This window comes from Fundulus heteroclitus, chromosome 20, assembly GCF_011125445.2.
Source record: "Fundulus heteroclitus isolate FHET01 chromosome 20, MU-UCD_Fhet_4.1, whole genome shotgun sequence".
Lineage (NCBI taxonomy): Eukaryota > Metazoa > Chordata > Actinopteri > Cyprinodontiformes > Fundulidae > Fundulus > Fundulus heteroclitus.
In genome coordinates, this window is record NC_046380.1 from 34,103,972 (window position 1) to 34,129,342 (window position 25,371).

General features: G+C 42.4%; 1 protein-coding gene across 1 annotated transcript in view; it reads right to left on the bottom strand.

Annotated features, from left to right (window-relative positions):
- LOC105926036 (succinate-CoA ligase GDP-forming subunit beta) overlaps positions 1-25,371 on the bottom strand; it is a 102,063-nt gene that overhangs the window by 70,162 nt on the left and 6,530 nt on the right. Inside the window, exons 2-4 of the mRNA XM_021316225.2 lie at positions 5,359-5,458; positions 3,088-3,178; positions 587-739 (exon numbers count right to left, since the gene is read on the bottom strand). Of these exons, the coding sequence (XP_021171900.2) occupies positions 587-739; positions 3,088-3,178; positions 5,359-5,458 (344 nt within the window). The remainder of the gene's footprint in view (positions 1-586; positions 740-3,087; positions 3,179-5,358; positions 5,459-25,371) is intronic.

Genomic DNA, 25,371 nt, shown 5'->3' on the forward strand with positions numbered 1-25,371 from the left:
CCAGAAACAGCACCTAATGTTGTGCCAACCTCATAATACATTTTTAAGCTCCTTAAAAAAATAACACTCACAACATATTTCTTTCATTGTTTGTCTGAAAACACTCCATCGGAGCTGTAGAGCCGAAGCTTCCCAATACGCTCGCCGCTGACCCTGGAAGTTGCTTGAGTGTATGTGACAAGATGCAGGCATGTGTGGTGCTTAAAGTTGTCCATCTGTTAACACTGGCAGGGACTTGCCAAGTAGCTCCCATTGATGATTAATTAAAAGCAATCTAAAACATAAACAGCTTTTTAATGTGTCTATATTTGCTTACACTGAGCTTCAACAAGCTGCTGTAGAGACGCAGGAATCAAATGGATTAGCACGAAATCCCGCTTTACATTTTTTGTCTTTGTAGCTTAACTGGGCCTAACTTTAAATTTAAATAACCCCCCCCCCCCCAAAGTTTAGATAGAAACAACTTTTTAAGCAACAATAAAAAGAGGTTTGAAAAGTGCTTACACGAGAAATGTCCAAAACATCTTCCGGTTTCTTCAAACCTTGAATCACTCAGTGTTTCAAGGACGAGTGAAAAACAACATACCTTAAAGATGAGCTCTGGGGTGGTGGCCGCCACCTCCTCGATATCCATCCCTCCCTGGGGGCTTCCCACCATTACTGGACCGTTACAGGCCCGATCCATTAGGATGGCAAAATATGTCTCTCGGTTTATGTCCAGAGCCTCAGCGACCATCACCTGGACATGAGACAGAAACAGTGAAGTGGCAGAAGGCGGACACGACAGCGGGACGTCACCTTTTCAACTCTTGCAGGTCATCAAAAGTTAAATTAGTTAACAAATTTACTTTTTTTGTGGATCCTTAAGCCACAAACATCATTGCTCCAGAAGCTGGCTGTTTAGAGAGTCCAGTACTTTGCATTTTAATGAAAGTCCAGAGGAATCAAAAGCTGTTCAGCCTTGAGATGATTTTGAAGCAAAGCGCGGTCAAGAGTTTGGAGAACATTTCCAAGGCCACATCAATACAATACTCCTAAACCAAGAACATCCGAAGTGGACGGCAAGCAGTTCATAGAGTGTTGTATCAAAAACAATAAAGTTGAGTGTAAGGAAATGATTTGGTTGACAAATAGTAACAAGGAAAACTGCCTCAACAGGATTTTGATGAAAATCCCATTCAAGAGTTTGACAGAGAGTTCCAAGGTGTGGATTGCGGCTAGAGTCCTTCAAGATGGACACCAGACACAACAACGAAGAGTAGCTGAAGACTGCTATGAATGCAACTTTGGCTCCCTTACTTCCTCGGCAGGGCCACAAGGTGATGGTCTCCTTCCCGCATCTTTTTCTTCCACTCAACTTTCTATTGTTATGCTTTGAAAAAGCATTCTGACAGCCGGATTAGTTAGTAACGATCTAGGGTTTAACATCCTTGTAGATGGTGTCAATGACCATCTCTCCAGTCAGCTATAACATGTCTACAGCAAAATTCCTTTTTTACTTCTTATATTTAATATTCTAATTGTAAAATATGCTAAATTTTTGGTTTTCATTTGCTGTAAACCAGAATTAACAGAGATAAACAATCACGGCCCTGACGCCCTTATTTGCTGGTATGCAGATGCTAATATGAGCGATTCCCACCTTAAGTGACTTTATGATTAAATTTTTCTAACTTTTACAGATAAATCCTTGACATTTTTTTCCACAGAGCACCATCTAAACCAATGAGATTACATAAATAAATGAGTAAGCTCCACACACTAACACGTTCTGTGAGCAGGAGCTTTGGAGAAAGCTTTCACATATTGAGGAGCAAACAGATAAAAACAAAAGGGAAAGGAAAGGTATGCGTAGTCAGACAGAAAGCAAAGAAAAGGCAAAGCAAAGGGAGCATCTGGGGGAAATAAAGCAAACGTGAAACTATCAGTTCTGTTGTCGTTAAGGAGGAGCAGGTTCTCCTGGTACCATGTCTGTTTGAACAAGTACCATTCCCTGCGTTTCTCTCCCCGTGAATGAGGACGGACAGCCTTCTCTAACCTTTACGCTAAAACACTCGGCTCCCCTCATTTACACGTCCGAAGGCTGCTGTCCCCAGTCACAAAAACATTCACCGAAGCCCTTTTTCATTTCAACTCGTTTCTCTCCCCGCCCGTCCGTCCTCTCTCGTCTCCCGTCTATCAGCGTCATGACGGCAAATCCGTGTGGATGCAGAGGGACTGGCCCTTTTGCCGGCGCTCCTCGCTCTGAGGCGCCAGCTGAGGATGGATGTATAAAAAAACAAAAAAACAAAAAACTCTGGTAACCATTGGAAAGACATTGTTTTAAGTTGAACTACAGTGCCCTTGTAGGCAAATTGCACCGGTCAATTGTTGGCTGCTCTCGTCGGGTCTGATTTTCTGCACCATAAGCAATGTTCTTGGTAAGACATTAACGGTAGATGTCCAGTAAAAGGGCGACTCTACTCTTGCTCAACTAATTAAAAAAAAAAAAAAACCTCACATCCTGTATTTCTCGTTTCTCTCTGCCTTTAAGACCTGTTTGAATGACTTTAGCTGACGCTCGCCGGATTTCACCTGTAAAGTCTGCAGCAGCAGGAAGGAGCAGGAGTAGCGGTGTAGAGGGACGGTGGGGGCGAAGGTAAAAGGAGAGGAGCGCAGGAGGCACACACACACACACACACATGCAGGAAGCAAAAACTGAGAGTGCTTCATCACCTGGAAATGTCTGTTTTGAGGAGGAACCGCATGCAGCAGACGAGCAGAGAAAAAAAAAAAATCATATTCCTGCTTGTTAGTGGCACACAGAAACAGTTGTTTACCAAACACTTTAAATTCACACTGGGCCCGGCTCAATTTATGCAACGAGCCGTAACACCAGGCAGCGCAGACCTGCAGTAAACAACAGCGGACAGCTAGTGTTTATATCGGAGCTAGACTGCGTTCAGAGACATTAATTTTACAGAGCAGCCTTACTGGAGTCAGAGTGCCTTGAAACGAGGTCAGGAAAAAACAGAAACCCAAGTCGGAAGAAAACGTAATGAAAACATTAAGAAAGAGGAGAGCTGGATTTCTTCTCCTTCGGCTCACCGTTTTCACTTTCACTCCATCTTTGGGCGTCTGCTTGGTGACCAGGTTGAAGCCGAGCATCTTTTTAGCCAGCTCACCGACAACTGCAGGGCTGAAGGAGAGATGAAGCTTAAAACTACATAAATCTTTACAACGGGTGCTTTTTATGACTTCCTAATAGCTTTGTACATATCTTCCCTCACTCTGGGGATTACTACATCATGCACTGCCTTGCTGTAGTCTTTTTATGCTTGTTTTGACATCATCCCTGCGACATCAGTGTGTTTGGCACTTCTAATAATAACCTATTCCGAGGGCAATGAGTTCAGACGATGCATGCCGCTGTACTAATCAGCCTGGTGGATGGAGTCCTGCAGTAGGTGCTACTATCTGACACAGCTGACGGTGTCCGAGACGCTGAAGATCACAAAGCCTAGACGCTCACATTAGAAATAGAGGGGTGCAGGAATCATGTGATCACAGCATGGATTTCTACTACTGTGCAGCCGGAGCCACAAACTTTGTTTGTTTTTAAACTTTATTTCTTTTTTTTTTTTAGAATAGACAGACCAAGATGAAGCGGTGCATTATTTCAAAAGGGAAAGAACAGATAGCTTTAAAAAGTTGTTACAAATAAAATCAGGAAAAAAAAAATTGTCCCATTTACACCCCCCTAAACGCCCCTGAATAAATCCCACTGCAACCTAATTAAACAGAGCCTGCCTCTATGTAACATAAAGTCAGTATAAATCCAGCTGTTATGTGCGGGCCTCAGAGGTTTTGTTAGAGAACATTAGTGAACAAACAGCCTCATGAAGACCAAGGAGCACAGCAGGCAGGTCAAAACAGAACTAGGTTATAAAACAACGTCCCACCTCGTGGAAGAACGGCTTAACTTGTCATCTAGGAACTACATTTAACAGAGCAGCAAATCAAACAAGACGTGGATGTTTTTATGCATAAAATGTTAAATATTCGCTGCAAGATATCTGGAAAAAATAAATACTGTTGCTAAAAATTGCAACAATTATTTTGTTCATGATTTACCCACCCCTTTATTTCTTTATTTACCGTTCTCTAATCTCCGCACCCACTCTCCGTGGCCTTTGGATGAACATCTTAATCCCAGAAGATAAACATCAGATGTTGGTTTTAACAACAGCTGGAGTAGATCCAACTGGCCAGATATACTGTTGCTAATTGCTATGCAGAGCGTGAACGCCTGACACTTGAAAACAGCATCCTTGGTTATTTTCCTAGCGGTCCTGTGTAATTGCAGACACTGATATTGATTTTGCATTTGCAATTCACTGTACTGTGCAGCTCTGATGGGGGGGAAACTTCGCAGTGGCAGCATTATGTTGTGGGGGAAACAGGTCAGGGCTGTTTAAAACATAGATGGTGTGTGTGGTGGGGGTGTGTATGTGTTAAACTTGACTAAAGTGATTTTCCTATCATATTATGCACCACAAATGTGTGGTTGGATCTTAAGAACTGTGAAAACATTTAAGGGGAATGAATACTTTTGCAATGCCCACAGAAACACTGCTGTCGAGGACTGTGATAGAGATGGTTTTAAATGAGCTTCTGCCGGTTCTCTCCACCCACAGGCGCCCAGCAAACCAGAGCTGCCTCTGTAAGCCTGCTCCGGTTTAGCAGGAGAATACAAATGAAGCTGGGGGGACGCATTCATTCTTTGATAAATGGCTGCGAGGTGAACTGCGCACTCATGTCACTGTCTTGGGACAATGAACTTCAGCGTGTCTTTCAGGGGAAAAAAAAAAAAAAAAAAAAGTTTCAGGTGGATTTTAAACTGCAAAGTAAGGCGCTGCTGATGCACGCCCGCGACACATGTCATGAATCACCTTTTTTCCGCCTTTAGGGCCGCAGTAAGTGGTAGCTACGTTTGGAGAAAGAGGCGACACTTTTTCAGGTGCTGGGAGAAAATGGGCTGCCTGAGAGTCGAGAAGCTTTTTTCAAGTTGTAGTTTAGACTTCTGAAAAATGCAGATTTCCGGGCAGGCGGTCATTGGAGGAACGCGCTCGGCACACTTTGCAGCACAGAGTGCCACAGCTAGCCTTTAAGCTCCTTTATCAACATTTAATTAAAATGAGTTGTTCAAAATGGAGAAGAAAGGAAATATCTGCAGCCAAAGGAATCCTGACAGTGTCTTTGTGCTTAAGTAGCATCTTCAGAGGGCTCGCCATAAAAGCTGCTGCCACTGGGGAAAATAACATGAATCTAGCTCCTACGGTAACTCACATTTTGAAAAGCACATAAGGGAACACTTACTCCTTAGTTAAGTGCACTCCACCTTTGAGGCCACTGTCGAACACGCCCTTGCCTCTGCCACCGGCCAGAATCTGAGCTTTCAGGACTATTTCCTTGGCATCTGAAAGATGAGACAAAGATATTAAGGAAAAAATAAATCAGGGGATGTTAGACAGACTACTTATACAGATAATGGTTCAGCCCCTCAGACACCACCTTGAGTCTGTAACTCAGGACTGAAAAGAGAAACGAGTGTTTGGAATACATGACAAGACTTCAGATTGTATGAGAGCAAGACGTTTACAGTCCTGTGCAGAACCTTCCTTTATGACTACAGTTGATGGGATTACAAATAAAAAGGTGCCAAAAGTATTGTTGAATTTAAAGTAAATGTATCTGAAATGAACAAAATATCTCAAACAAGAAATTATAGATAAAAAAAAATTATGTAGAACTGAGCCCTGGCCTCCTTGGTACTGCTGCAAAATAAACAGACCAACAGCGAAGAAGCAGACGAGCAATCACCCTGTTTACAATTGTAAATATTTTTATTTAGTAATAATACAAGTATAACACAATAGGATATTAATGAGATTGTCTGTAGATTTGAAGTAAAAGGAAAAGCAGTGGGATAAAAAAAACAAACACAGAATGACAATGATATGACCCCAAAGACTGGAACGGTTTTGCAAGAGGAGACCACCGGCATTTTTCCTTCCTATTTATTTATTTATTTTTTTTCACTCCTGTTCAGTATTTTGCATTTGACCAGAGTCAGTGTCTGTACTGGTAGCGTGAAGCGATATCTGGACCCTACAGAGGTTGCGTAGGCAGTCCAACTCCACCAGGATGGTGCATCGATATGTGCCACTGCCAGAAGGCTTGGTGTCTCTCCCAGCACAGTTTCAAGAAGTGCATGGAGGAGTTTCCAGGAAACAGGCAGGTTGCTTAAGGACAGCTGCAAAGGGCTATCTGAGGTCATTAACCCGTGAGCAGAACCGGTATCAGCTCATTTGTCCAAGAAGGAACAGGATAAGTACTGCCAGAGCCCTACAAAGTGACCTCCAACTGGCCACTGGCATGAATGTCTCAGACTAAACCATTAGAAACTCAGTTCATGAGTGGGGCCTGAGGGCCATACATCCTCAAGGAGGCACTGTGCTCACTTCCCGGCACCATGGACCTAGACTGGCATTTGCCAGAGATCACCAAAATTGGCAGGTTTGGTACTGAACATGAGGGACTGACGGGTGTAATCGCAGAACCAAATCTCTGACCAATCACTGCTCTTCGGTGCAAATGGCAGTGATTGGTCAGAGTTTTCACAGGCCTGCAGCTCCCACAGAGATCAAATTTTTAACCTCCTTTTTCTGAATACATAATGTATTCACTACCGTCATCCAGCATAACAAAAAGTGTTTCTGAACTGTATTAACAATTATAGCTTTAAAACAGTAACTTTTTACTGTAGAAATTTCCCTTTGTATGGGACTTCTGCTATTAGCATGATGACTGGAGTAAAACAGCCACGTTACAGGCTGATTTGGACTAAGAACATTGTCAGCTGTTAAAAAGCAAAAAGGCAACATGACAATCACTGGGTTGTTTTAAATGCCCTCGTCTCCCAAAAAATTTGATCAGAAAAATGCAGCTGATCCAGAACACTGCAGTCCGCGTCCTCACCAAGACTAAGAAAGTAGAGCACATCACCCCAGTTCTAAAGTCCTTCCACTGGCTCCCTGTATCTCAGAGAATAGACTTTAAAATACTTCTGTTAGTCTATAAATCCTTGAATGGCTTAGCACCTAAATACATCACAGTCTTCTTATCAGACCACAAAAGCCTTCTGGCTCCAGCCTACTCTGCATACCCAGAACCAAACCTTAGAGAGGCAGTGTTTAGTTTTTAGACTCCCCTAATCTGTTTATGTGCAGCACTTTGAATTGTTTTATTGCTGAAAAGTGCTTTAATAAATAAACTTGCCTTGTCTTCAATATCTATCCAGCCTGCATTCACGTCGCCATGCAGGACTTCACACATGAAGAGATTCCTGCACTCAATCGTCTTTATTTGAAATGAACAAAGGACTCTTGATAAAAGATGGTGTCTGACTAAGCAATGATTATACGGTCGGGGAGGGGGGGGGGATCAACCACTCTCAGGCGGATGCCATCAGTCTGGGCAGAGCAGAAGGGGATGATCTGTTGTAGTGAGAAAGACACCTTAACCTTGTTGGTAAAAAACAAAAAAACAAAAAAAAAAACAAGCTCCTTTGATGACTTTGTGTTGGAAAAAAATTGGCACAGCGAAGACTGTCTAGGAGCCGGGGAACCGGGAGAGCCAAAAAACGCTGTCTGAGCCCAGAGCTGCTGTAGTATGAAAAGAAACCAGAGAAAATAGTCTCTGACAGGGCGACAGGGATTAAACCAACACTGTATAAGTAAGGCCTGCTCTGTGTGGAGAGCTAAGGGATGAGGGAGAGAAAGAGAGACAGGGGAGGGGGGGAAAAAAGAGGGAGAATAAAGGTGCACTCACATGCAAAGGGCTTTGAAAGGAGTTATAAATGAATAAATATGTTAGTAAGAAAAACTGCTACTGTGCAGAAATTAAAGAGTTCAAAGCAAGATGAGGAAGACTGTCCTCAGGGCACGAGGAGAAGACAGGGACAGCGCAGAGGAAATGACTTCTGCTAGAGCAGGGGGGAAAAAAAAGAAGAAGATACAAGCAGCGGAACAAAGATATTTAGGCCAGCAGGGAGATTGCGACGTGGCGATGTGAAGGAAAGGTAAAAGATTTGACACGCTGACACAGACGTTCAAAACATCTACCTAAGATTGTGAAGCAAAGATATACTGAATATATTATAACACCGTGTAATGTGTTAAGGGAGGTAATGGGGTGAGAACAAGGCAGGTGTTCATTCCCGCTGCACAAGTGTTTGACGGCAAACCTGCGCACTACATGACAAATCAGCGATTATAAATGGGTGCTGGTGGGGCAATCTGGATTCGTACCCCTTGAACCTCTTCATATTTTGCTTCCTTGTGACCAAAAACAAACACAAAGTGGTGCTTTTCTCTGAAGCAGGAGGACAAAGATTTAAGAAATGTATCCAAATAAAGAAATGATCTGTGGGTTTCAACCTGTGTCTACTTGACGCTTTCCTTGCAGTTACAGCAGAAGGTCTGTGTGGTGGTGATGGGTGTCTCGACCAGCTTTGAAGAGCTAAAGACTAAAACTTTTGCCCATTCCTGATTACAAAATACCTCAACCTTGAATATGTGTCTCAACATCAATCTTTAAGTATTGCCACATGTACTTAGCTGGATTTAAACCTGGACTTTAACTGAGTCATGTTAACGCATGAAAGTGCTTGAATCTTATTCCTATTTACCTCAGGTTTTATTTGTAAGGTGATTTCCCTGCAAGAAAGTGGCTCACTGCCTGCAAAACAGTATCCCCACTGCATAACGCTGCCACAATTTTTCAATGCAGAGATAATGTGCTCAACAGTGATTTCCTCCACACAGCATGATTCGTGGAGGCCAGAACCGTTTATTATGGCCTCTTTTGGCCAGCTCACCTTCTTCCACATGTTTGCTGTCAGCTGAACACGCCTTGTGGTTAACTCTAAACAGTGCTTTTTATGATTTCCTTTAAACAATGGCTTTCTGCTTGCCCCGCTCTCAATAAAGTCCATCTTTACGGAACGCAGATTTGACAGATTCCCCCTTCTGAGCCGTGGATCCCTGCAGCTCCACCAGAGTTGCCATGTCTCTCCCTCTCTGCATCTTCTCGGATTAATGCTGCCCTGGCTGTCTGTTTAGCTTAAAAGGCGTGTTTCGGGAAGTGTCTTGTTGTGCTGCACTCCTTTCTTAGAATGAGTAAGCGCTGTAGGATGTTTAAAGTTTGAGATATTGCTTCATAACTAACCTTTTATTGTAAACCTCTCCACAAACGTCTTCCTCAGCCGTCTGCAGGGCTCCTAGATCTTCACAATGTTCACGCAAGATCTCCAACAAACCGAGGCCTTCACAGAGCAGCTGGGCTTATGCTTTGACTAAATTACTCACATGTGGACTCTGTTTAGGTGACATCTTAAGGTAATCAGTTCCAGTTTCATTTATTTATGGGTATCAGAGTAGAGCTGGATAAAAATGCACACCGCATTTTTCAAATTTCCATTTATTTTGTAAAAAAACAACAACAAAAAAAGACAACAACTATGAATAATTTTTCTTTCAATTCATAATAATGCCTTACCATGCTGGTAAAGATTCTCAGTCATCCAGGTCATGGTCATTCCAAAAAAAAGTAAAAAACAAAGCAACTGGACTTGTTTTTCGTAGTTGAAGATGTTTTGCTTCCTCTCCAGGAAGCTTTCTCAATTGAAAAAGTCTGGAGTAATGATGAGTACCAAGCTTTATACTACTGCCAAACAAAGGCCATGTAATGGCTTAGATAACATGCAAATTCAAACGAAACAGGTCCACCCCTTAGTAATGGGCGGTCGTTACATTGAAGTTTTTGGTCGTAGCATGACAAAACGTGAAAGAAAATCAAAGAGCAGAAGATACAACATGATGAAATTAGCCAAAAAAAAAAAACTCTCAACCATAAAGCTGGAAGTTTAGTGCCGAGCCAGAAGGATTTCTCTGGTTAAGAAGCAGCGCTCTTTGTGGAAATGCATGGAGAAAATAATGATGTCCTCAAAAGATCACAGGGAACACGGAGCATGGTAAAGAGCAAGGTGACCATTAGCTACTGCTGCTGGTGTGACAGACAAGAGATGGTCTCTAACGTTCAGGCCGAGGTTGGTCCATAATGAGCGTGGAGCAAAGTGTGGGGTGGCTGGACAAAAGGGAGCGGCAGCGTGTAAGAAAAAAAAGAAAAAAAAAAAGAAGATGTTTGGCTTTTATGGCCGACTCCCAAAGTACGAGAGGAGAGAAGGTCACATGCTTGGATTTAATCAGTAACGACACCAGCGAGAGCTGTTGGAGAGTCAGAGCTGAGGGTGTTCATGCAGCGGAAACATGCAATATTAAATCCGTAAACATCGAGGTCAGCCTAATGAAGGGTGACGCAGATGTGTGTTCCATCAGACGACGATAAAATGTACGTTCTGTCCGAGAAGCTTCCCTGAATGCGCGCTTCCATTACTGAGCGCAGGGCCGGATAAATGAATAATTTCACTTGATGCAGCCGCTATAATTACAAATAACCTCCTACAGAATGAGCTCTTGTTATTAGCCGAGTGAGAATCTTTTTTTCTTGAGGGTGGGGGGGGAGGGAGGCGATCTTGCATAATCAGTTCTCCACTTCCATTTGGATCATGCGAGGCCCACTGTGAAGATGTAGAACAAGATTTTCATCTCCATTTATTTTCTGTTTCTTGGGGACACAGGGGAGGAGATTAAACATCGCACAACATCTCCAATCACATCACATGCATTCTGAGTAATGCAGTCATCATCCTCGGGCCTTACTCATTTCCCCGTAATGAGTGCAAATCAACTCGCAGTCTGCTTGTCTGTGACAGCAGCTGGCAGAGAGGATGCTAGTTTGACAAGAAGTCTCTCTTTCACCCTGTTCATTTAGCGCACGGCTCAAAGACCCGGTTTTCCTGTCCCCCCTCCTCTTTTTCTAAAAGGGGCCCAGTGGCAGCTAGCAGCGCGGTTAGCTTTGGTCTGGCATTTAATTACGCCGTGGAGGCTGTGCCACGACGGAGATTCTGGCTGGAAAGGCAACGTTTTTCGGCTGAGAGCCAATCCAGATACGTTAAGGCGGGGCTACGTTATGCAAAGAGAGGGAAAAGGATCAGACCTCCATTACTATGTGTGCTGTAAATCCAGGTAATAACTGGGGAACACTGACCTCCAGTGAGAATTCCCCTGGATTCACTTAACTTGCAGGCAAATTGGTTAGCATCAACATGGTTAGCATTGCTCACAGTTCATTCAAATAAGTGAGTCGTATACCAGGAACCCTAAACCTTCGTTTCCCATGCTGGAACATGATGTTGGCATGGTGTGGGGATGCTTAGAAAAACTAAAATTCTAAAAGAGTTAGTTTATTTTACTAAAACTATACTGAAACAGTAGGGGCAGATTTGCCGGTAAACGAGACGGGTCAAGAGTGCTCCAACAGAAATTGAAGCGTTACATCTTATCGGTCCATTTTAATCTCTTTTTCATTTCATCATGTGACGTATTCAACCCATTTCATGAAACACAAACTCTCATCTGTGTTAAACTCAGAACAAACACTAAGGGGGGCCCTTAAATTTTTGTTCGTTTCAAATTATTTCATGGACGGTCTCTTTAACTTCTTTTATTCGTTTACTGTGGGAATGATACGGGGTAAAGGGAGCAGTAGCTGCAAATTCCTATTTCATTCCATTTTAAATTGCCTTCATTTGCTGCCAAATGGCGTCTCTTTAAATAACCTCAATTATTATGTCAAAACGCTCAATTAGGTTCAGGCTTACTATCAAATTGCCATTGGGCCTTTTAGTGACGCACTAATCGGCGACAAAAACGGAATCCAAAACAGACTCCAGCAAACGGTAACAAAGGCGATGGAGGATAATGGCAACCTGAAAAAGGTGACGACCTGGGGCTTAGTTAATTATAGGAGCCAAGAACTTCACATGTCCACACGGTTTTCTATTTTATATACAGTATATAGTAGAGGGTCAATCCAGGTCAACGCTTACAGCTATAGGGCAATCAGTGTAGTAGCATTCTCAACACATAGTATTTTAATTACACTTAAGCATGGTTACACCCCGAACACAGAATAGGTCAAGATTAATTATAAAGCAGCCTGCGAGATGGTTATATTTAAACGCAGTTGTGAAGCCGTTTTACCTCACACAAACCTTTTATAAACTTTCACCATTTCAAATGTTGACAGACTGTAAAAAAAAAAAAAAAAAGGTCTAACATGAAATTTCCACATCCAAGCAGGGAGCAGGAAAAAAAAGCAAGAAAAAGAAAAAAAAAAAAACTTGCATAAAAGACCCTCTGAGTTTCAAACAATGCATTTGTTTCTTGTTGGGGTGAGGGTGAACGGTCCGTCGACTTGGAACGTCTCCTTGCTTATTGCCGCGCAAGTCAGACCACACGCACGGGGACATAACAGGGGGCAAGAAACCCGACTGACACCAGAAACATCAGCGATGGCACCGACTTTTCTTGCCAAGACGACATGTGTCATTACTAAAGCCCCGTCTCGTCTAGGTAAATCTACTGGTTCCTTTGTCTGTCTCCGTATCAACAGTAATGATGCCACCTTAGTGCTGCTTAAAAGGCAAGGAATATCAATGTCCCAGACCGACAGTGACACCTTTACGTGACACCTACTCCACTCCCCGCCTGCATGACAGCTGAGTCCTCATTAGAGAAGTCCACCTGGATTTCAGACACAGAAGGCCCCTCTAATGACAACCCAAGGTGGCCTAGGTTTCAGACAGCGAGCTGCAGTTCAAACCCATGACTGAGAGACTGTCAATGCAATGCAACCAGAGGGGGTGACAGTAATGATGATAGCGCTGTGGACGATGGGTGCTCAATGACCGCACACTGATATCTGCAGGGACATTCATTTGTTTCCAGGAAGACGTGCGCTCCCGTCGCAGGCGCCATCGCGAGACGCTTAACTAGGGGAAAATACAGCAGCTATGCGCAAATCCCCACATAAGACGAGCTGCTCGTTTTTTTCCAATATTGACTGAACAATTTTCCATCAATTCAGCATGAACAATGGGAGAGAGAAAAAAAAAGTAAAAAAAAAAAAAGTAAAAACATCTGCTGCAACATTCTGCTGATGCATCAAAGGGCAGAAGGACTACTTGCAGTGCAACTTCCATGGATGAGTAATGAAGTGTGCCTAATGGCCGGAGCTTCTCAGAACAAAGCAGAAGTTGCTCGTTCATTTCATGCCATTTGGAATTCTGTGCATTCCTCAGCTGGGCAATAAATGATTAATTTGCACGACAGGATTTCTGATGATTATGACACGGATTCTGCCCCATTTTTTTTTTATCGAGTCCAACGGACGCTTTCCCTGAAGAATATGACTCACGCAGATAAGAATATGACACAGATAAGAGAGGCGTTATTGTTCTAGCAAGAGGGTTCTACCCTTGAGCCAAAAGATGACTCTTGACGTGCCACGATGAATGCTAATGCTGACGCCGGGCCTGAAGCAAACGGCACCAAGGATAATGATCATCTAATTCTTGATATCTATACTTCTTATTGAAGCTTTCCCTCTGATTCGTCTTTATGCATGTTCACATTATTCTAGTGTCGGGTCTTTGTGATTTGTGGCCTTAGCCAGTGTGGTATTCCGCTGCTTCAAGCTTTCAAGTGTTGAGCATTCAGAGATAGTATTCCTCATTCCTTGGTTGTAACGGGTGTCTATTTGAGCTCCCTATTCGTCCACACGCGTGCCTCACTGGATGCTTTCCTTAGAAACCTGAGAAATGCATGAAAATCTCAGGCGGTCAGCAGTTTCTAAAATACTCAGACCAGCCCATCTGGCACCGACAACCATGTCACATTCAAGTCCATCTGCCCAGCGATCATTCGAGGGAAATACGGTGGATGATGCAGCGATTTTGCAGGTCAAGGCAGAATAAATAGATGGTGCTTGAAAAATAAATAAATAAAGGAAATCTGGTCATTCTAGTCTGCCCTGGTCCTCCTTATGAACAGCCTCCAGGCGTTTATACAGAAAATTACCCAGAAGTCTGCCCTCTGTTCTCAACATACAGCTCAGGGCTTTTGCTGCAACCATCCAAAGCGGTAATAAAAAACCATTAAAAATAAATGGGAATAAAGCCATCAGGGGAGACAGCAGACCATTCTCTGAGAGCAGTAGGCATGCTTATAAACACTCCATTTTATAAAGCAATGTCCTGTATGACGTCTCAGTGATGTGGAATAGAGATGATAGTTTGTTAAAGGTATAGTGGCCTATCTTCTTTGGGTTTCGTGTTCCAGGGGGATCATCTTATCTACTGGTTGTCCCACATGCCAATCACTGAGACACGCTCACCAAACGCTGACGTGTGTGCATGTTCCTCACTAGCTTCTTCTTGCTGTGCATGCACACTTCTATGGTTTACGTATCCAGCTAGTTTCGGTTTCAGCCGCTCATAATAGCTCCGCTGCTCTCATCGTATACTTTGAAAAAGTAGCAAACTGTCTGACCAGTTTACGAGAAGAAGAGAAAAGAAATCAGAGAGTGGATTTCAGAGATTCTTTCATGCGATCCTTCTGACGAGCGGAAGAGCAGGTAGGATCGTTTTGTGCATACACAGTGTTCAAAAAGGAACTTTTCTTACCTACACTTCAGGAAAAAACCTTTCCGGACTCTACCTTTATCCAGTTAAACACTGAATTGCAACGCGGTACTGTGAAAGTAGTCTTTTGTTTTATAAAAGGACAGATAACACGGTTAAGTGCAAATGTATTCATAAACAAATAGTAATAATTTGTGGAGGGAGCTAATATTCAGAGTGATGGCAAGAAGGCCTTCCAACCTCAAAGACTTGGATCTCATCACCAGAGATGAATCATCAAAGCACCAGTGGGAAAATGGTGAGCAGCTAAAGCTTGACTGCTGTAAATCTGTAATATTTTTCTATTCAGTACCGAGAAGGGTAAAACCAATTTTCCACTTGCCATTTTTTTTACCAAGACATACATCACTTTTGTTCAAACTTGAACCGTCTTTTACATCTTATGCAAACGTATCTTTTGAGAGACGCCGGTCTGATTTTCCTATCAGAAACAAACTACATGGTTAAATGAAAATATTTGTACATTTATTCTGCCAGGAGTATAAAAGCTTTTGGCTTTAACTTGAGTTTAATTCATTGTAAAGCAAAGTCAAACTCCAGGTTTAGAACAAGGAGGTGTGTTTATTGGTAGTGACCATAGCAAGTAACAGAAAAAAAGAACATGTCCACTTCTGCAAGCACCTAAGAATGGTCTTAATGCGATGAAGGGGATCAGTGAGGAATAATTCAATGTCTTAGCCACAACATGAATAGGTTAGGCGGTGTAATGAGGAGGTGGAAACACTAAGCTGCTTACACAAATCAGCTCTTTGAGAGGCTGTCTGCTTTACCAGGCAAAGCCCATTTACAGCCGTTAAGACAATTTCAGATCCGTTACCTTCACTTATGGAGCAAGGCATAAGAACTTGCCTATGTCAGGGATAACAAAGCCAGGTAGAGTTAAGGATAAAATGTCTGTGGACAGACCTATCTTTCTGTGTCAGATCTATGTTTGCAAATTCTCAAAAAAAAAAGAAAAAGGAAAAAAAAAGTCTACAGTATCTGACAGATCAGCTATGCACCATGCAAAGGTTTTCTGCTCTGCCCGTAGGTCAACGAGGCAGTGTGGGCTTGCGGCCGCAACCTTTTGTTACACACAGTCTCCGCCCTTCTTTTATCCTCACTGCGTGCTACGCGTGTGATCTTGGCAGGCAGTGCCGGTGGAAAACTGCTGCCTAACATCTGTCTTCCCGTGTGACACGCCGGCCCTGCGGAGAGATGAGAGTATTTCCGTCCATCAGCAGGGGCCTTGCAGTGTGTAGGAAGGTGAGAGTCGTGTGCAGCACACTCAATCTATCCCACTGCACTTGTTCATTAATCAATGCAATGTGAGCCAAGTGGCAAATGGCTACTGTGTTCATTTTATAGAAGAGGTAGCCATAAGTATAGGGTGCTAACCAATAGTGAGAAGGGTAGGTTGATTAGGGTTCCTACACGTTTGAATTTACTTCTACTTAGCTTTAAATTCTATATATTATAAGTATACACTTATAATATAGACCTCCTTTCCCCTACCTTGAGGATGAGGGGGGAGGTCCCTGCCTTAAGTGGAGTATCTCGGGTTCTGTTCAAGTGAGGGGAGAATGGAGCAGCAGATCGACAGCTGAATTGGTGTGGCCATCGCAGCAATGATTACTGCACAGGTCAGCTGTTGTGAGGAGAGAGCCGAGCTGAAAGGCAAAGCTCTCAATTTGTTTGGGTCATGACAAAGAAAGAACGAGGCCCCAAATGCAAGCAGCTGAGATGAGAATCCTCGGTAGAGTGGCTGGGCACACTTTTAGAGGGAGGAGTGAGGAACCTGGCCAATCCGGGAGGGGCTGAAAGTAGAGCCTCTGCTCCTCCACATCGAGAGGACTATGCTGAGGTGGCTCAGGCATTTGTTTCCAGCTCCCCCTGGACATCTCCCTTGGGAGGTGTTCCAGGAATGACCCACTGGAACAAGGCCCAAGGGGCGGCACCAGGACACGCTGGAAAGACTATGTCTCTCAGGTGGCCTATGAATGGGTGTCAAAGGAGAAGGAAGTCTGGGCGTCTCTGCTGACTCGTCGTCTTCTGCTCCCCCCCGGGACAAGGTTGTGGGGGGCAGCAGAAGACAACGAGTACGAGTATTATAAGTATATATTTTTAATGATCAGAGTTTAGGATAAAACTTGCTAAATCAATGGACTGCAAGGGTGGGAGGTGGGAAAGGAACAGACAGCTGTATAAGCAGCTGGAGGATCGCCTGATAGACAAATGGTTTGGCTGATGGATTGACAGTCGTATGATGGATAGAAGGATGGAAAACTTTATATTATAATACTTTATAATACAATTATATTGGGCAAATAGTTTGCAAAATAAAAATATTTTTTATACCGTTCTAAACAATACCTGTAATCTAAATTAAAACCCATATGTGTCTATACTGTGTAGGATCCCTGAGTGATCTCCTGCACATCATGTAAGAGTAAACAAAACACCTGCCTGAAGTCAAGAAACAATGGCGGAGAACTTGGAGTGAATGAAAAAAATGAGGTTTTTACAAAAATTGTAATTAAAGTCCATGAAAAGGGAAAGGCCAGAATGTGTGGGTAAGAGAGAAGCATTGTTTTTACTTGACATTACCAGTAATTACACATGTAAATAAGCTGAAATGAATCCATCTAAGAGCATGCAAGAACATTTATCTTTTGCAGTTTCAGTTTGAAATGAACATAATTCAACCTCTAACATTACTAATAGTATTTTCCAAGGAGGTCCGAGTGTTTACCCTGGAAATAGTAGAAGTTGCAATCATAACCACTCAGAGAAAAATTGAATGGCTGACACTGAGAGCACAAACACAGCAGCAATACAAATGCAATCTCTTATAACCCAAAAAAATAGTCCTTTGAAGTTTTTAAACTTGTTTTACTTGATGTAGGATCAGTTCCTTTGATATATGAGCAGCTGCTTGAATGTCCTTTGTCCAGCAGACCAATGAGATGAAGGACCTCCATGAGTACTAGCTGGCGTACAAATCCACACAAACGTAACTTCTGAGAGACTTGGATTCATCCGTGCTACTTCAGATAAAGGCAGAAACGAAAGTTGAGCTCACACTACTCAACACTAACTGCTACTGTCAGCACTTTTCACCAGAGACTCCGTCTCGTTTTCTGAAGGGGGAAGATGAAAGTGGCCTTACAAGGCACTTGAAATGTTGAAGAGCACCAGGCAGCTCCGGTGAGGGCAGCGTGAATGAGATACAGTGATGATTGTTCTGCCTATTTTCTGTCCTTTAACCATATTTGACAGTAAGCAGTACTTGTTTTTTTGTATTTGCAATAGAAGTGGGTCAAAAGCGCATATAGAATGCATGGGATGCAGAGATCTGCCATGACTGAATTTCTTTTCCTTTTAATCTCACTGTTCTATAGATAGATCTCCCCAAACGTGTGTAATTGTTGACCAGGACTGGCATTATTTAAAAAAAATATATCAGAAAAAAAACAGCACAGTTAATTAAAAACTATGGTCTACTTGAACAATGTTGTTCAAAGAATAAAAAGGAAATCATTTATGCTTTACTTATTGTCAATTCACAGCTCTCTGAGGCATGGGATGGCCTTGATAACACAGGCAGCTGAATATTATGCTGATGAAAGCTGGGCAAGTACTGAGGAAACTATCTAAAAAAACTGGGCCATGAGAGATGCTAAAGTGCCAGAGACTCATCTAAATAACAAAATCTATTTCTGAGGACTTTCGTGGGAATTGTAGTCACTATATTTCACATTGTATCCCAGATACACCAAAACCTTTAGAGACAAAAGAGACAAAAGTAAGGGAAAATACTTCAGTCTTAAATGTTTTAACTTGATAAACATTATGTCAGAAATGGTGCGTTTATAAAATTAAAACCATTACATTAGACACACCATGACTGGTATGTTTGACATGTTTTTGTAGATCTAAAAGAACAATATATAACCCCACCATCACCAAAGAAGGATGGATAGAAAGAAAGGATAGGAAGGAAAAGGGACGGAGACTAGAATGGAAAAATGTTAGACATAAAGAGGTATGAAATGGCAAAAGTACACAACGAAGGAGGGAAGGTAGGATATGGGAGAAAATTAGGTCGGACACGAGGACATAAGGAGAGTAGGATACAAGACAAGAAGGAGAACAGAAAGAAAGGAAGGGGGTAGGACATAAAGAAAGAAGGACAGAGGAGACGAAAGAAGGATGGACTCCAAGAATGAAAAAATGAGGGTAAAATTAAGTTAGCCTGGCCGGCTAGACTGACTTGCGCCATATGCATTCAGCTTGTTGGTCAGGACAGGCTCAGACTCTCCAGTCTAAAACTTACCAGACCAATCACAGCATGGGAGGCGGGAGTTTGTGATGCATCACTCTTTACCGATAACGCAGCAGCACTTTTTCTGTAACCATAATAGTCAAGATGGCGGCCGCAAAAGAGTGATATTTTAATGATGCTCTTTATTATGTCCTGAATGAGCTGGACACATCTATAAAAACTCAACAACTGGATGGCTCTATGAGCTAAAACAAAGGGATTTGCTCAGAGTTTGTGTCACATTCGTAGTTATCTGACTGGTTCTATCCTGTTTCCGCTGACCGTGTTAGTCCCAACTTTGAAATTGGGCTCTACCAGCAGTTTTCAAGACTGATATGTCGTGTTTATGGCGTAAGTCAGTCTGGCTGGCCAGGTTAACAATTAAGTAAGGAAAGACAAAAGTAAGAGAATACAAACGGAAACTAGGAAAGGCAACAACAAAAGAAAGGAGGGAATAAAGTGAAGATATGAGAATAAAAGAAAGGATAAACAGTGTAGGAGTTGTGAAACATATTTTTCCATACACTTATTTGCTCAAAAGATTCAAAGTTCATAACACTTTGAATAACCATTATTTCAGTCAAAAATCCTTTGTAATATGAATATTGCACACACTGATATTGAGATGATGATATATTTGCAATATATTGTGCAGCCTTGGACTAGATATGGTGCCGGAGATTCGTACGGTATGACACTGATGTAAAAATATCCAAGGCCTGGATTCATCTAATTCTAAAAAGTAATTAGGAATAATTTCATCTGCTTTACTATATTGGGTGGTATTATTGATCTTTTTTAACAGATTTTCTTCTTTTGGGGTTTTGACAGATTTTTCTCTCAGTGGTATTTTTCACCTGTTTTCCCTGATCGCACGGTAGCGCCATCAGGATTTTGGATTACGCACGCTACGTTTTCATCTGGCTCTAAAGTAACTTTCCCTATGTCCCCTATGTTCCCTTTTGCTTCATGAGAGTGATGGTAGCACTCTTAATTCCAAGAGCAAGATAAATGGAAGTGTGCATACACTAAACTCTACACAGCATGAGAAAACTTTAAATCCTCCTTAAACACTAACTCACTTGTTTTTTTTTGTTTGTTTGTTTTTTGTTTTTTTTACAATATTGAGCCTCACTCTACAAACTGCATTGCTGTCTCAAAGAATAAACCAATCAATACACAGAGTAGAGAAAATCCAACCAAAATGTCCTCTGCTTTCTAACAGCTGGACCGATCCGTAACAGTGGAGAGCATGTGAGCAGATCCATGAGTAAATGCCTCCATTCCTCTCAGTCACAGCAGATCCTGAATTAGCAGGGCTCACAAAGACGCACACAAACACAGCCCCACGCACACACACCTGCCTCAAAGAGTCTGCGAATGTCAAGGTAGCTTGCCATTACTCACCATGCCGACATACCAAATTAACTACCCTTTTAATAAGCACACATGAGATTAGACAGTCATGCATAAAAACTGTTTACACTGAATATTCATGGAAGAGCAAAATAAATGTAAATGTTTCCTTCTTGTGATAATTGTCATTCTGGCAGGGAGACTTCTGGGGAAGATCAGGAGCAGAGGCAGACTAAGGTGGCTGAGGAATTTGAAAATGATGTTAATGTATAAGAGCCAGAAAAGCACGACAGTCACAACTTTGACTAAGTTTGTAGGGAGGGGAAAAAAAGGACAAGATTAGGAACAGTACAGAATAGGATTCTCCCCACCTTTATTTCATTAGATAGGCGGTGAACATGTGTGCAGGTAGATTTTACTCAGATTCATTATACAGACTCAGCATACAGCTAAGATAAGGCAGCAAAAGCCACAAATCCCTCCATCACCATTTTGTCAATGAATGATTTCAGTGGAGGCAGCAGATATGAAAGACGTAAAGAGGTCTGAAGCAAGAAGATGGAGAGAAAATGAGGTTTTGATTCAGAATTTGGGCTGGGAATCCATCAAGATTTTCTCAACAGATGCATCTGTCAAGCAGGTGGCGACACACAAAGTGGACTACATAATCATATTCTTTTTGGCTGCAGCAGACCATAGCAATGCAAGCAGAAATACGTGTCCATTTGCAAGGGCATGAACACCTGGTTTGAAGAAAAGCAGATCTTTTTTTCAAAAGTACAACTGTTCAGACGTCTATAAATGTTCTATATTTCAGCAAGGCATTGTACCAACAAAGCTACATAGTGCTTGTGGGGTAAAACACTGACATTTTAGGACTCAAACAAGCCATCAACATACTGACTTAGCATTTTGCCAAGTTTACAAAGGATCAAAAATATCCAGAAATATTATTGAACAAAAAGTTCTTACTTTTATCATGAATTTCCTTGTTTTTATTTCAGAGATTTGTTTGTTCAGTTATTATGTACACTGTTAAAAATACCATTAATAGGAAGCAAACATGTTTAAACCCATTTCCAACATTTGAACACATGTTAAATTGCTCAGAGTAAAAAAAAAATATCATTAATATAATGATAGCTATTACACATTTGAAGGTAAATGTGCTTGGAGGTTACAGGTTCTTAAACCATGGTCAGTGATGGAAAATGTACCATTTGAAAAATAAACATTACAGTACAATATGAGTTGGATAAGCAGAAGAGCACAATCCTAAACTAGAGGGCTGCTTTAATTACTGGGGACACAAGGCCATATTCTCACTCTAGCAATAGCCAAACAATACCAACTACTTGAGTGAATCAGACAGAGAAAATGAATATAAAGGCACTTATGTAACCATAGAGATCCACAGGAGCCTGCTGAGACTGAATGTGAAGAAGCTCCAACCACAGTCTCAAGAAACTTAAGTTCTGTCAATATAATTACACATTTAACCAGAGGCACCTCATACATTAGGTTAAAATGGCTGAACAGCCTTAGTTTGTATTCAGGCTTCAGAGATGCTCCGAAACAAAAGAAATCTTTCTCTCCCTCTCTCTCTCTGCCTGAGACTTTACTTTCAGACAAGCAGAGACATCCGAGGATTATGGGCTGTGCTGCATGTGGCCCAGCCAAAAATACAACAAATAAGCTTCCAAACTGTTCAGCGACTAAAACCCTGTATCCAAGAAGAACAAGGAAATATTTGGCTTTACAACCTGCAGTCTGAGGTCTCCTCAGATTGAAAACAGAGCGTTTTCTGGCATAAAGTATAACGCTGGTACCACTGATGCAATGCAGCAGAACCTTCATTATTTTCACATTTGTTGATGATGGCTAAATGTTGTTATAACTCAAATATAACATAGTAAAACTGAAGAAGGGTTAACCAACCATTGAATTGAGCAAATCTACAGGAGAGCATGATCTTACAGTGCTCTTCTTCCCATTATAGAAGGCTTCACCAAATAGCATTGTATGACTAACCAGTTCAGTTGTTACATCCAAAGTAAGATGATCAAACTCAATTGAATCTGGCCTTGAAATGGTATCTGTGGTGAACCAGTTATGTATTTATAAACCGACTTGGATTGAAGTTTCCACTAAAGAGAAAAACAAACTGGCTGAAGGATCAATGCAATGCAATGGGTTATTTAAATAAATACCAAAGAGATCTGCTGTGGTTTTACTAAACCACATAGACATGTCCTTTCATCAAATCACATGTCTTCACTAGAATAGCTCATGTTTGATTTGCATTCAGAGTTTTTTGTAGAAAATCACAGACATAGCTTTACTTAAAACAACAGGTGGTGTTTTCAGATACTGCTTACAGTGGTGAACGGCATCTTTTAGTTTGATCTGCATTTATGAAACACACAACGACAAAGACTTTCAGCTGCAGTTTTTAAACAGAATTTTAAAACTCTGGCTGGGGCGCTTGTTAGCATCAAGGTACCAGGGTTTGAAACAGGAATGGTGTCACAGCCAAAGCTCTCCATCATACTGCCAGATTGAGCTGAATGTTCTCCAGATGTATGGGGCATAGAGAAGTGCAGAGTCCCCCCTCCCCCAACTGTTGCTGCACCTTGCCGGTGAGCTGGCAGGAAGAAGGCTGTGACGTCTCACGAGAAAGATTAGCGCCTCCATGAAATACAGAAATCAGGGTGTGGAAACTAAAGGTACACCACCCACCTCTCTTATGAAGGTAACAACAGTTGGTTGTAAGCAGCAGGCTGCCCGTCACCTGTTAAACAGCCGACTACCAGAGCACACAGCCACACTCTTTAACCACCTTGCTGACTCCTCTCTAATCAGAAACAGCCTGAACTCTGGGCACTGAAGGCTGGAAAACACTTATTCTGGGTCTCAAGATCAGGCAAGAGATGATTGGTTCATCCCTACTGAAGCTCCTCTTTTACTCTAAAAACTTCTAAATGGATGCCTGCCCACCACAAAGTTAGACATCCGAACGCTGTGAACTTAAACGTTATGCCTGTTTGTATGAGAAGCTTTCCAGCCTGAACAGTAATCCAAAAACACACATTTGCATAAAGCACAGCCACCACACAGAATGGTAGAGCATGATGAGCATTGTAAATGTTTCCACTGTTAGGCCTAAATAATTAATTCACTCACTCTATTACACCATAATGAGGTAACTAGGGCCACGCTCATTCACTGGTAAAAAAAAAAAAAAAAAACGGCTGAAACAAAAGGCATATTTCAAATATATTTTTCTTTTAAAGAAAAGTTTTGATCTCTTTAATTACATCATGGCATTGTGGACGGAGCAGTTCTGCTATGCACACACACCCACACCCACCAGAAAGATTAAAAGCTTCAAGTGTGAGACGAGTGGATGTGGGTCATCGATTTTGGATGGACAGCAGTGGTTAGTTTTCCACTCTCGAAGCGTCCCAGCGGAGAGCGCATTACAAAAAGCTTCGGACTTTCTGATAACTCCCTGAAGGATTCGCCCAGTGTGGCGCCGCCGAAATCAAACCCTCCTTTCCATGAGCCATTAGCTGGGCGCGCATCACCCATCTGCCACACTGCAAACCTCCCTCCTAGACATGCCATTCAAGTTAAAAGGGAATCAATGATCCATGTCGGGCTCTGTCTTTGAAAGTTTTGATAGAGAAGCTTAGGGTTTTAAAGAATTTTAGAAACAGTTACAGAATGCATCAGTCTGTGTCCACTATACACGGCATTGGAGGAATGAGAGCTGTTTCTATACAGCACGGCTGCGATCTACCTGTCAACTTAACCACTTTATGGTAAAGAGTTAACAAAAAGGAGAATGCTGTTTTGTATGCGTGTGTGTGTGTGTGTGCCCAAAGGAAGAGATGAATGGCATTCATCTGTGTCAGCGCAGTCCATGTTTGGCTGGCTCTCTCCGGTGTGTGCTCAAGAAGCCAGAAGCTCACAGCAGGACGCCGGCACCGACCATAAATCTGTTTGAGTTGATCCGAGGCAGCTCAGAAACCCCAACCAGGCGCATGTCATGCATGGTGCAGAGCCTCGTGTCCTCTACAGGGTGAAGTCATTAAACAGAGCTTCAACCATAGCTGGCTCCGTGCCCCGTCTTCCCCTCTTGCCCCAGGAGTTCGGGCCTGGCGTTCTCGCTTCGTTTATTGGACCGACTGATCCTAACTAAAAAGGTTATTAATCTCCCGCTTTTCCTCTCCCCTCTGACGCCCCCGTGTGCGACCCGACACAGCCCAGGAGGGCCCGTTCACAGATGCAGTGCGAGCGTCAGGAAATGAAGCATCTATGGATGCTCACTCGCACGCTTTATTAGCGAGCCAGCTGTAGTCCCAGGGATGCAGAAGCACGAGGAAGTCCCACGGGGCCGCCAACCGAACTCCGGCACATTAACGGACACGAGAGAACGAAGCGGTGGGGACAGACGGTCTACTTCACCGAGGTAACCACAAATTACTGGAAATATTTACTCTGATGCATGTTTTCCTCAGTTTGGCAGGGAACCTTCCAAAAATTCCGTCTCATTAGCAAATCCAACTCAGATGTGTTAACTAAGACCTGATGCTGAGCTTTTTAACAAGTTGCATCTTTTTCTGGAGATCAACACTCTCTACGAACAAAAGCTCCAACCCCATGCAGCTGAGCTTCAAGTGTTGTAAAGACAATCAACATTAGGTCATGCAAGTATATGGCCTTAGGTCAACAGGTTGCACCAATACATCACACCGTGTATATTAGGAACGTAACAGTTTTAGCAACAAGTCAATGAAGAGCTCTGACACAATTCAAAATGCTCTCAAAACCAATCGAATTATCTAATTTTTTCACAAGTGAACCTTGCCTTTGTATTCATACCCTGCATCATCACCAACCAAGCGCCTTCAGAAGTTATCGTCCACGTTTCTGTAATCTTTAATCAGAGTGGAAATTCAGCGGATCTGTAAAGGTTTTTTTTAGGGAACATTGGAGGAGA